The sequence below is a fragment of the Talpa occidentalis genome, unplaced genomic scaffold, assembly GCF_014898055.3.
Source record: "Talpa occidentalis isolate TD23 unplaced genomic scaffold, MPIMG_talOcc4v2.1 talOcc4.5, whole genome shotgun sequence".
NCBI classification, from domain to species: Eukaryota; Metazoa; Chordata; class Mammalia; order Eulipotyphla; family Talpidae; genus Talpa; species Talpa occidentalis.
In genome coordinates this window covers 45,012,629-45,025,708 of record NW_023604861.1, presented here as the reverse complement: position 1 = coordinate 45,025,708, position 13,080 = coordinate 45,012,629, and the positions used below count along the sequence as shown (strand labels likewise).

At 42.8% G+C, this 13,080-nt stretch overlaps 1 protein-coding gene across 1 annotated transcript in view; it reads left to right on the top strand.

The window, feature by feature from the left end:
* The first annotated feature begins 819 nt into the window (after window positions 1-819).
* Window positions 820-13,080, top strand: part of ATP8A2 (ATPase phospholipid transporting 8A2) — a 591,448-nt gene continuing 579,187 nt past the window's right edge. The window contains exon 1 of the mRNA XM_037527049.2: window positions 820-1,005. Coding sequence (XP_037382946.1) covers window positions 930-1,005 — 76 coding nt within the window. The 5' untranslated portion in view covers window positions 820-929. The remainder of the gene's footprint in view (window positions 1,006-13,080) is intronic.

The following is a 13,080-nucleotide window of genomic DNA, read 5'->3' as shown; positions in this document are numbered from 1 at the left end:
AGCACTAGAGTATGTTTTGTCTTGAGGTGGGGGCTGGCAGAACCCATTTAGAGCAGGCAGGCTTGGGGGTCCTTGGGTGTTTCTCATTCTGCCTACAACAATCTCACTTCTCAATAATTTTGTTTCTGTGAAAGATGTGTGTGTGTGTGTGTAATGTTAAGTGTTCCCTAGGGTTTTTGTTTTTGTTTTTTTTACAGGTTTAACACACCACTTTTTAGAATTCTAGGCAGTCTGGGGGATGGGGATTTCGAGCCTGGAGAGGCAGGACTTCTCCGTGTTCTAGGCCATATATCAGATATCTTAGAAATACTTGTTCTTGTGAAGAAGCTGCACATACCCTACTAACCTGGACATGGAGGAATAGAGACTAAGAAGAGAAAGGTAAATACGAGTCCTGAAAGGTTCACCTCAGACAAAATGCCTCTCTTTGCACCACACGACAAGTGAGGAGCAGGTAATCTAGGGAACAGGCAAAGAAAACCGTAAACCAAGGGGTACCCATATCCCGGTAGAGCCCCTTAAAGCACAATCCATCCCCTTAGCCCGCAAACCCCACCAGCTCCTCAGCTGCCCAGAAGACCCACGTTCTGCGCGATGTCCCAGATCCTTCCCAGCCGAGGGCCGCCGTCCGCTCCTCCTCCCTCCCGGCTCCCGCCGCAGGGCCGGTCACGCCGCCCCCCCGCGCCGCAACCTGGGCCGGCCGGGCCCGCAGCGGTGGCGTCCGCGGGCTCTGCCGCATTGGCCGCTGCGGCACCGAGCGCGCAGCTCGGGGCGGCGGCCGCGACACCGGCGCGCGTGCTCTCGGGTGCCGCCGCAGCCGGGTCCGGGCGTGCGCCCGCCAATGGCCCTCGGGCCGCCGCCTGCGCGCCCCTCCCTGCGCCCAGCCTCGCCCGCCCGCCCCGGGCCGCGGAGCCCCCGACCGGGGCGAGATGCTGAACGGCGCCGGCCTGGACAAAGCTCTTAAGATGTCCCTGCCCCGCAGGTCGAGGATCGGCTCCTCAGTGGGTGAGAAGCGAGCGGCGCGGGGCCGGGAGGGTCGGCCCAGGCGGGGGCGGGCGTGGGCACAGGCGGGGCGCCCGCGCGCGGTGGGGTGACACTGCCCCGCCCTCCGCCCTGCCTCCCCCGCCCTCCGTCCTGCCTCCCCCGCCCTGGGGCCCGAAGGCCGCGCGGGTCGGCGGGCGCTGCGCGCTGCCCTGGCCGTGGGGGCCGGTCGCCACCCCACTTGAGATGCCAATGAGATCCAAAGTTGGGCTGGGGGGCGGGGGGCGGCAGAGACCCCCGGGGCCGCCCCCGGTACAGGTGCGCGCGCGCGCACCGTACGTGTGCGCCTGTGTGTGTGTGTGTGTGTGTGTGTGTGTGTGTGTGTGTGTGTGCGCGCGCGCATGCCCGCCAATCCCCGCGGCGCGCGGCCGACTGCTCAGTGATCCCGGAGAAAGCCCCTTTCGGGACCCCGCTGGATCCCCTCGGCGGGCGCGCTTTGCGGGGCGCGGCGACTATCTCGCTTCCCCGGCCCGCGGCCCCCGGGCCCGTGGGAGGCTCGCTGCAGGCGCAACTAAAGGGTCACAGGAATGTTCCTCACCACCGGGGCCCTCGGGCTTCGCGCCCACCAGCGCACACGCTCCACGCCCGGTGGCGAAGCGCGTGGCGCGTGCCCGTGCCCCCAACCCCCTTCCTTGTGAACCCCAGCCTCCATGCTCCCCGCATTTGGAGTCAGAGGCCAGTGTTTTATTTCTTGTATAACATTTAGAAAGCAGCATCTTGTTGGTTGCATGCTATGTGATTGTGATACGTGGTTCTCTGGACACTCAGATAATAAAAAGTTGAAAGGGAGATTCAAACATGATTTGATTTCTTACCGTTTCAGGACTTTCAGCAAGTTTGTAGCTAGATCTTTGATAGGAAGAAGATCCAGGTCTTGCAGTTTGGAGTTGCTGTGACTTGTAATCTTTGTGGTTATTATCAAGATTCTTTTTTTTTTTTTTTTAAACAGGCATATAAAATTAAGTGACTTTCCTATTTCTGTAGTTGAGTGATGTGAGGGAAGAACAGCGTATCAGGCAACCTAGACCACTGTTTTCTTGAACTTGAGTAAAATAAGGAAGGGCACCTTCATGTCATTTGGAGGAGAATCCCAGTTGTAAGAAGGTCGTGGGGACTGGCTGTGGGGAACCAGGGCTGAAGCAGGGAGACCAGTTGGCAGGGGACAGCAGCAACTCAGGTGCCAGATAGTACCTGTGGGAATCATAAGATAAATGGTGGGGGAAGTGGACACTTCCTGCATGTTTGAAGGCAGAACCAAAGGCATTGCTCATGCTTTGAATGTGAGGCTTAAGTAAAGAGGAGATTCAAAGACGTCTTGAGCTGAGAAACTGGAGAATGTACCATTTACCGAGATGGGGGAATCTGAAAGAACAGGACTTTCTTTTATGGAGGGAGGGTCAGGAATTTGTTTTTGAGCATGTGAAGTGCCTATTAGAGAGCCAAGTGAGATGTTTAATGGACAGTTGGACGTGTGAGCCTGAGACGAGGGCAGTATTCTAGACTAGGGGGATGTAAGGAGGAGCCCCCAGCAGCACCAGCTCTTTTTGGAGTAACCCTGCAGGTGCACAGGACCTGCTCTTGAGTAACCCTGCAGGTGCACAGGACCCCTTCTTGGAAGAGTCGTGGACTGACTTTCATGCTCTGCTGCTGCTGTCTTGCATGTCTTAATCCTTTTTGGGCATGGGGTCTGCATTTTAACCTTGCACTGGGCTCAGCAAATGTGTAACCAGAGTGTACATATATAGTTGAAAAGAGAGGCGTCCTGGGGCAGAATTTTGGGCATCCCAACATTTCAAGGTCACAGAGACTAGGGCAACAGCAAAGGGGATGAGAGGATGGATAGTGGGATCAGAGGAAGACCACAAGAGGAATATTCAGATCACTGAGGCAAATGTCAGAAGTAAGGGAATGTTCCTCTTGGTGGACTGCTGCTGAGAGCTCAGGAAAGATGAGGTCTGAGAGCTGTTTGATTTAGAATTTAGAGGTCTTTGATGACCTTGAAAAGAGCAGTTTTTGTATAGTCATGGGGAATAATGCTTAAGGAACACCTTCAAGAGAGACTAAGATTACAGTTGTACAATTGATAACATGAATGTCAAATTGAGGGTTTTTTAGGTTGAAAGGAGGGGAGTGATCTGAGATCAGCAATGAGGAAGGTTGTCAGGGCAAAGCAATGAAGGCAAGATGCCCAGAGGTGGCAGATACAGGGGTTCTTGCTGATATAGCCTGCAGGTTCCAAAAGACAGCAAGGGTGGCTAAAGAGGCAGGAGTTTATGTATTTACATGCTGCATGAAGAAGAGGGGGATCTGAGAGTAGGGGCTCCCTGTGACTCCTGTGACCTTGGGTAAAGGGCATCTGAGGGTTAGTTTGGGTGATAACCAGGCAGATAGAGATGGTGAGGCTGAAAGTGTTAATGCAGGAATGTCCTGGGCTCTGGAACCTCTTCTTTCCCATCGATAGAGGTGTGGAGCCAGAAGTGGGACATTGCCATCAACAGAATTAGCACCCAAAATTTTGTGCATCTTTTTTGCCCATCTTCAAAATGTCTTGTTTCTTTTTTTAGTCCTTTGTTTCTTCACATGTATTTTTAAAAGTGCACTTTCTGAAAACAAAAAAAAAAAAGTTCTTTAGAATTTTGGATAAGTTAGCATTAGGTTTATAGATTAATCCGGAGCGAAATGATTTTTAAAAATGTTAAGTCTTCGTAATGCCACTTGCAGCAGCATGGATGGAGCTAGAAGGAATTATGCTCAGTGAAATGTCAAGAAAGAAAAAGAAAAATATCGGGTGATTTCACTTATAGCAGGAATATAGGGGAGCCAAATAAGACATCAGTGTAAAAAAATAATAACAGCACAAAACACAACAAAGCAAAAACGGACAATTATAAATCAGAGACATCTGTAGGGGAGGAGGAGGGAGAGGGATCAGAGGCAGGAGGGAGGAGCACAGGGGACTGAGGTGATGGTGCACGGGTGCCTTGGGGAAGGAAACTCTATGGGGACTACTCCTGAGGGAGTGGGGGGAAGCAAATATTGTTTAAAAATGAACAATGATGTAAAAAATATGCAAATAAAAAGAAAATAAAAAAATAAAAATATTAAGTCTTCAAAGTTAAAAACATGCCATCTCTCCCCATTGACATGTCTTCTTTTCTAATTGAAAGGCTTTATTTTTTTCAATTAGTTAGCAGTCACTGTTTGTAAAAATCAAAACTGACATATATTTGATGTGTTTATTTCCTAATATATTTGAATATGCTTGATGATTTAGCTGTTGTGAGCTAATTTATTCTGGTTAAGATATTACTAGGAGGTTGGACTATAACTAATACTGTAATATTTAATTTAGTATACTTCTATAGCCATGTTTTTAAACTATGTATACATTAATTTATAGTTACGGCATTTAAAAATAAATGTAACTTTGAGGATATACATACATGTGTGCACACATGTACACACACATATGCATACCAGTGACAAAATTTAACTCCTAACCACAACCTACAATGAGCTAAAGTGAACTTAATTAGAATAAAAAGTGCTTCCCAGGATAATTTCATCCTTGGCTCATATTTGTCAGGGTCTTAAAAATTTGATGTTAAAATTTTTTCTTAGATGACTTCTCTTTCTTGCTCCTCCACATACGGTTACCTCACTATTTGTAGTTTAGAAAGAATGGAAGATAATCTCTTAAAGCAATGTTAATCTTCAATCAAAATTTGCCAACTCAGTTCTTCTGTAGAATCTTACAAAGCTCATATGATCTCCAGTTTGCTAGAATATCTTACTGAATATTTCAGTTTAACCAGGAGAGAAAATTAATCAGGATTTTAAATACACGTATATTCTTTCCCCCTTTTGGCTACAAAGGAAACTTAATTTAATTCTTCCCTCCATCACCATCCCTGTATTCCCTTTGAACATTTCTTTTTCCGCTTCCCTCTTAACCTCAGAAACTCAATTTGTTATTGATGTCTGCTTTTTTTAAACTAATGTTTACAAAGTATATTAATTTGTTGAATAGTCTGCTATGTAAATGCCACATATTTGTCTTTGCTATTGACTAGCTTTACTAAACATAATTCCCTCAAACCCCTAACATTCTGCTGTAAATCATAGCATTTCATCTTTCCTTTTGGCTGAGTGGTATTGCATAATGTGGATATACCATATCTTCTTGATCCAGTCTTTTATTTGTGGTTATTTTGTTTTCTTTTTTTTTTTTTTTTTTTTTTTTTTTTTTAATAGAGGCATGTTTTATTTATTTATTTGTTTGTTTGTTTGTTTTGTTTATACATGCACTGGGTACAGTCAGAAGCGTGGGAGGGTGAGAGAATTCACCAGAGCCAGAGCGGGGAGCAGAGCAGGCAGAAGGACCGAAGTACACTGCTGAGGGGAGCAGCGGGCGGCAGGAGAGGTCTGCGCGCCATGTGGGACCCTCCTCCGGTGGCCGGGGAGCAGCTGGGGATCGAACCGGCGCCGCAGAGGCCGCGGGCAGCTTCGCAACCCAGCGCTCAACCGCTGCGCCACCGGGGAGGCCCTTATTTGTGGTTATTTTGGTTGCTTCTGTCCTTGCTTGCTGGCTAATTTCTGACAGAACCAGTTAATTTCTAATTCTAATTCCAACATGCTTTGTTCAATAACAGACTAAGTTAAACAGAACATGATATTCATTCTATACTCTTTTCTGTTCCTCAAATGGAAATAAAGAACAGGGTCTAATTTCTCTTGCTTCCATATTCTGTACTATCATTCCTGTTCTATTACTAACTATTACTGTTCATACAGTGGTTCCTGTGGGTCCTCACTATGTGAAGATTTGACGGTGTCAGGACTACTTTTTGCACTGGTCCAACAGTCTAGGTTATATTTGGAAATTTCTTTGAAGTAGAGTGTACAGGGTTTAAAACACCAGGCTTTACCAGTAGAGAGAAGTGGATACAGATGTTAACATTGTCGTTTTGTACCTGTATGATATTAAAAAGCTCCTTCTACTTCTGTTAAAGATGAAGATGAAAATAAAGTTTGTACCTCATAGGGTTATTGTGATTAGGGAGTAATGTGTATAAAAGTGCATGCATCAATTATTTTGATACATTAAGAGGACTTTATGATGTAATAATACTTATATTGACACCGTGTCAGATTTTTCTCATACTGCCCATCATCCTCCGAGGAAAACTCCTACTTAACCTGGATAATAGCAGAGTTGGCGAAACCTTCAGTTGTCATTATTTTCCCCTCTAAATGTAATGATGGAAGCCTATCTAGATGACCACATGGAGTCATTATTGGAGAAGTGTCCTTTTTGCATCATTATCCAGGTGTATGTCGTTACCTACTGGTTACTCTGTTATAGAGGTGCATCCTCTAATGTCTCCAAAGGTTACCACCTTCTGTTAAAAGTGGTCCTGCCTTCAAAGCGATCTTTTACCCTCAGGTGGCCAATAAGCATCTCAGTTGATGACTTCAGTTGTTTAATAATTCATTGATTTGACTTTTACAATGGATGTTTTATCTTAAACCCTCATCTGACAGAGGTGCCAGCTAGACAAATGGATTAAATTAAAATTACTCTCTATAAAGGTTTTAAAATATTTATGGGAGGATGTGTACAGAGCACCTTTAAAGATGGGTTTCTACCTTTCCTCCTTGGATCTTTACATTTGCTAAATATAACTTCTGGTCAATACCAGATACTGGATACAAGATGTTATTTACATCCATTTAGGCTCAGAAAAAATGTTAACAACCACTAAAAAAGGCTAAAAATAAAGGTGATCTCATATCCATATCCTGGGAGTTTTCCTCCTCCTTATCAAGGGCAAACACAGAAATAGGACCTAGGAAAGAGCCCCTTGCCTGGATGGAGTCTTGCCAAAATGGGGATGGTTAGTTGCATATGTAAAATACCCTGAGCATACACAGGGGCACAGTCACCTGTGGCTGCTGGGGTCTACCTGCATAGATATGTTAGTGCAAGTTACTATTACTGCTCATTCATCAGCAGTGATTTTGGAGGGGCTCTGTGTCATCATTACCATAGGTCTGTGAGTGTATATTCCATTTATGTACACAAGTCTCTTGCCTGAATGTTAACCTCTTATCTCCCTTACTGCCTCTCTGTAATAGTCATAATCTGATCTGTCATCAAGTTTCATCCTAAAATGTGATTTAATCGTGATTAATTTTGATTTAGAGATTTTACATTTGCAAGTATGTACTCTACTCTTTGGTAATCTTGTGCCAAATAATAAGCAAATGTCACATTTCAGGCATTTCAGTGTAGAGTTTGGGTACTCCTTTTTCTCTTTCTATCTTTGGAGACTCTGTGTTAGTTGTATGCAGTCCTGAGGATCCCAGGATTACTGTAAATATTTTAAGCACATTACCAAGACTGATCACATGGGATGCTAGGGTAAGCAAACTACTGTTTGGAGAAAGTGTTTCTTTATTCCCACATTTGGAATCTAATTCCAGATACTAAATGTAAAGATGGTTATCTTTTTCCTATACCTTAAATTATGCCTTCATATCATGGAAAACTTCATTCATATGCAAAGGGAATAAATGAGGTACAGATAATTCGTTTTAGCAAGCCATGGGATCAGCCTCTTAATCAACTATATGTAGTCACATAATGATTATTCTTATTTAACACTCCTTTCTATTTCAGTTTTCTTTTCTTTATTCTAATACACTGAAGAAACATAGCTTTGACTTTAAAACTACAGAATTTTATTTTATTTATTTTTAAAAATTCCTTTTTTCAAGATTTATTTATTTATACAAGCACTGGGTCCAGTCAGAAGCGCAGGAGGGTGAGAGAATTCACCAGAGCCAGAGCGGGGAGCAGAGCAGGCAGAAGGACCGAAGTACACTGCTGAGGGGAGCAGTGGGCGGCAGGAGAGGTCTGCGCGCCATGTGGGACCCTCGCTGGTGGCCGGGGCCGGGGATCGAATGGGCTCTGCAGAGGCTGAGGGCAGCTTCGCAGTCCAGTGCCTTGACCGCTGCGCCACCAGGGGAGGCCCTTTAAGCAATACTATTTAAAAATATTTTCCTCCTATGTATTTTTTCTCCATTTCTCATCCTAGAAAAATGGGGGACAAATCCAAAAATGAAAGAATCCAAGTAGGAGGTGTTTTTACATCACCAGGCTCTGGGTCTTGTTGGGAAGTTAAGTAGGTTTTATTACCAGAGCAGAATGTGACATGTTTTCGATTGTTCACAGCTTTGAGTTTTCAGGAATTATTCTTAAATTAATTAATTTCTCAGTTTGTGAGTTTAAATAATGACACTTGTCTATAGCTTATGATACTTTTTAATGGAGAACTTGGCTATAGGAGCATGACTGTAGAGAAATATCCTATAGTTTTTAGCCCATCATTCAGGTTCTTTCATATAGGATGGCGTTTGGATTGAGAATACCAGGGCTATGCCAATAGTATTATGCTAAGTCAGAGGACATGGCATCTTAGAAGTGATATCTTTGTTAACTCTGAATTCAGTGTCATTGTGGCACAGTGTGAGGTCAGTAACACTATAGTGTCACATTGTGATAAATGTATAATGACAAGTATCTATCATTATAGTATTTTACAGAATAGTTTCACTGCCCTACAAATCCTCTGTGAGCTTCCTGTTCTTCCTCCCAACCTCCAATTTTTTTCCTCTCTTTGTTAATCTTTTTATTGTCTTTATGCTTTTGCCCTTTCCAGAATATTATTATTAGAATTACACAAAGAATATAGTTTTTCCAGTTTGGCTTCTTTTTTCACTTTTACTTTTATTTATTTTTTTAAAGATTTATTTATGCAGACAAGAACTGGGGTACAGGCCAGAGGTGTGGGGAGTGAGAGGATTCACCAGAGACAGAGTGGGGATCAGAACAGGCAGATCAACTGAAATACACTGCTGAGGGGAGCAGTGGGTGAGTCAGGCGAGGTCTGCTGCACCATGTGAGTAGCTCCCTGGTGGGGGATGGAACTCATGCTGCAGTGGCTGCGGATAGCTTCATAGGTTGCATCTTAACCACTTGCGCCACCAGGGAGGCCCCTGGCTTCTTAAAAAAAGTTTTTTTTAAAAAAAGATTTATTTATTTATGCATACAAGAGTTGGGGTACAGGCCAGAGTGTGGGGGGTGAGAGGATTCACCAGAGACAGAGTGGGGAACAGAACAGGCAGATAGACCAAAGTACACTGCTGAGGGGAGCAGCGGGGTGAGTCAGGAGAGGTCTGCCACGCCATCTGGATTGCTCCCTGGCAGGGGATTGAAGTTGCTTCAGAGACTGTGGATAGCTTCAAAGGTTCAAAGGTTGCATCTTAACCCCTTGTGCCACCAGGGAGGCCCCCCCAAAAAACAATTTTTAATGTTTTTTTTTAAATTTTTTTTGAAGAGCACAGTAGGCAGAGGTGTGGGGGTGAGAGGATTCACCTGAGACAGAGTGGGGAGCAGAATAGGCGGATTTAATGAAATACACTGCTAAGGGGAGTAGTGGGTGAGACAGGAGAGGTTTGCTGCGCCATATCTGGGTCAGCACCCTGGCTGGGGATCTGACTTAGGTTGCAGCTATGTCAGTGCTGAGACTTACCGCTAGGCCACCAGGGACTCCCTGGTTTGGCTTCTTTTACTTAATTATATGCATTGAAAGCTCTTCCATGCCTTTTCATGGCTTGATAGCTCATTTCTTTCTCTCTTCTTTGTTTTTAACTGTTAAATAATGTGCCATTGTCTAGATAAACTACAATTTATTTATCTATTAACTGACTGAAGGGCTTCTTGGTCTTGGTTGCTTCCAATTATTGGCAATCACGAATAAAGTTAAGGTAAACATTCAGGTTTTTGTGTGAACATAAGTCTTCAGTTTCTTTGGATAAATAAGGAGTGTGGTTACTGGATCATGTGATAAGACTATATCTAATTTTGTAAGAAATTGCCAAACTGTCTTCCAAAGTGACTGTATCATTTTGCGTTCCCACCAGTGAGAATTCTTTTTCCTCTATCCTCATCATCACTTGGCATTGTCAGTCTTTTGGATTTTAACCATTCTAGCAAGCATATAGTGACCTCTTTTTGTTGTTTTAATTTGAAGTTGTCTAATGATGGGTGAATATCTTTTCCTGTTTTTTTTTTTTTTTTTTTTTTTTTTTCCATCTGTATATCTTCTTTGGTGGAGCATCCATCAAGATCTTTTGCCCATTTTTCAATCAAGTTGTTTGTTTTCTTATTGTTGATTTTTTAAGAGTTTTTTGTGTGTTTTAGATACAAATACTTTATCAGGTAGCTATTTTGAAAATATTTCTCCTAGTCTGTGACTCATATTTTCATCCTCTAATATTGTCTTTCAGTATGTACAAGTTATTAATTATAACAAGATGTAACTTATCTGTATTTTCTTTCATGGTTATGTTTTTGATGTTTCAAGTTTTCTTTGTATTTTTCCTTAACTTTCTGACACTTATACTATAAATATTCTTGTAGAGTATACTCTTAAATTATGAATATATTTATGTATTTATTTCTCCAAGCCAATGACTAGAATTAGTTAGTTTAAATCTTTTTTACTCTCCATACTGATCCTCCAAACAAGAAGACAAAATCCCTGACATAGTTTTATTCCCCCCACCACTCTTCCTTGCTGAAATCACCAGAGTTGTTTCCAGAGTGTAGTTAACAGGTATTTACCAATGTCTTAGCTCCCCGATGCTTCATACCTCTTGTTGGGAGTATATCCGTCAGGATCTGTGACCTTCTGTGAGTAGCAAACTGACTCCTGTGTCCCTGAAAAAGCTTTTATTTTATCCTCACAATTAAGTGAGTTTTGCTGAATGCAGAGTTCTAGACTCAAAATTCTTTCAGCACTTTAAAGGTACTGCTTTATTATCTTCCTGTACCCAAGGTTTGCTGATAAGAATCTATGTCAAACTGATTTTTGTTCCTTTGCAGCTAAGCTATTTTTGGTTTTGATTAGTTTTTAATGATACATTTATCCTTGATGTTCTCAAATTTCAGTATAATGGTCTAAGTATTTTTACCCCACTAGTTAAATGCTTAGCACAAGGTACCTTTCTGTCTGACTTGTGTCTTTCTTTTTTGGAGGGAGATTCTCATATCTTGTTTGGTTAAGTGTTGCCTGCCTGTATTTCTCTGTCTTCCCATCTGCAAGTTCAGTTAGATTGCTTGCTGTGGGTGCTTCTCTCTCCCCCAGGTTTCTTAATTTCCCCTTTATATTCTTTGTCTTCTTATGCCCCATTTTGGGAGAAGAGGTTGACATGGACTTCCAGTTGTGTAATAACTTTTCAACTTTGGCTTTCTGATCTTTTCTTTTTTCTCCTCAGTTTCTAGTACAGTCATCCTTTGGTGTCCACAGAGGATTGTCTCCAGGATTTCCTTGAATACCAAAATCAATGGATTCTCAAGTCACTTATATAAAATAGCCTAGCATTTTCATGTAAACTATATATATCCTTCTGACTATTTCAAATTATCTCTAAATTACTTATAATGCCTAACAATTTAAATAGTTGTTATGCTACATTGTTTAGGGAATAGTGACTGTGGAACCAAGCATAAATATTCTTAGCCATTGCTTTGTCATTTTGTGTGTAACTGCCATCTTAGAATTTTAGGTTTTGCTGTCCCTGAAAAGACTGCATTCCAGAGAAGGTTTCGACCCCCACCCCACTCTGGTCTTATCTTGGATGGTTAGCCACAGCGGAGCTGAGCAATTTGGGCCACTAATCGGGTCAAACTAGCCATAAAATAGAGCTGCATCTCGATGTGACCAATCAGCTCAAAAACTGAAACTGTGCACCCACCGTTGTTAGGAAATGCACCTGTGTAACCAATGAATGGCTGCCAACATGATTTAATTTTTAGAAATCTGCTTGTAATCCTATATAAAATCCCTTTTCCCTTTGTTCAGGGCTCTCGCTATCTGCCGTTGTGTTGGTGGGTGCCGTGAGCCCAGACTCGAGTCTGTAATAAACTCCCTTTTGTGTTTGCATCGGCTGTCTTTGGGTTATTGGAGGCTATGCTTGCCGAATCTGCTGATCTTGGGCACAACAGTGACAAGAAAAGAAAGTGTATTTGTTTAGTACACATTATGTAGTATGGGTTTTCCATCCATGGTTGGTTACATCTGCAGATGTGGAACCCATGGATATGGAAATCCTGCCATAGGAAAGATTTCAATAATAATGTATTTTATTTCCAAGGTCTCTAATTGATTTTTAAATTATCAATTTAATAATTTAAATATATAACTCCTTCATGTTTTAAATATCCATTTTCTGGAGGATATGAAAATACTTATTTCAAAGTATTATTGTGATCATTTTATTATTTGAATGAGTTCTATTGGCTTCCTTGTTTTCATGGTGGTCTTGCACCTAAGTGCTTGGTGATTCCAGAACTAATTTTTTTTTTTTTTGCAGTTGAGAGTTCCTGGAGGGGCAAAGAAAACCTGCCAGGCCTGTCTATACTGTCTTCAGTGAGTGCAGGGTTGGTGGCATGTGTGCCCAGGTGGGCTGCTCATGATGGGCCTACCAGGCTTGACTGCTCCTCATTCCAACCATGTGAACAGCTCTGTGGCCCATGAATTGGGAGGGAGAAGCCCTCTCCAAGGGCAAGTGTGGATCTTTCAATTTCCTGAGGGCCAGTGTTTCAGTGGCTTCATCCTTGCCAGCACCAGGGAACCACTTCGCTTCTTCCCTTATCCTGCTCTTTCCTTTCTTTGTTTAAATGCATGCCTGTGGGTTAAGTTGGTGAAACTAACCAGAGTACCTGTTTTCCTTTATTTTGTGCTGTAGTTTAGTAAAAGTTTAGTTTCGTAGAATGAAGTTCTATCTTTAGTATATAGCCAGAGGACACCAGCAGACCTGCTTTTGAATTTTGATTCTCACACATCCTACCTGGTTGTCCTTGGGGAAGTTACCTTCTTTCTCAGCTCTTCTTACTTCATCTCTAAAAGTGTAGGTGATAACACTACCTGATTATTTATACACTTAAACAAGATAATGTGTAGGTCTCAC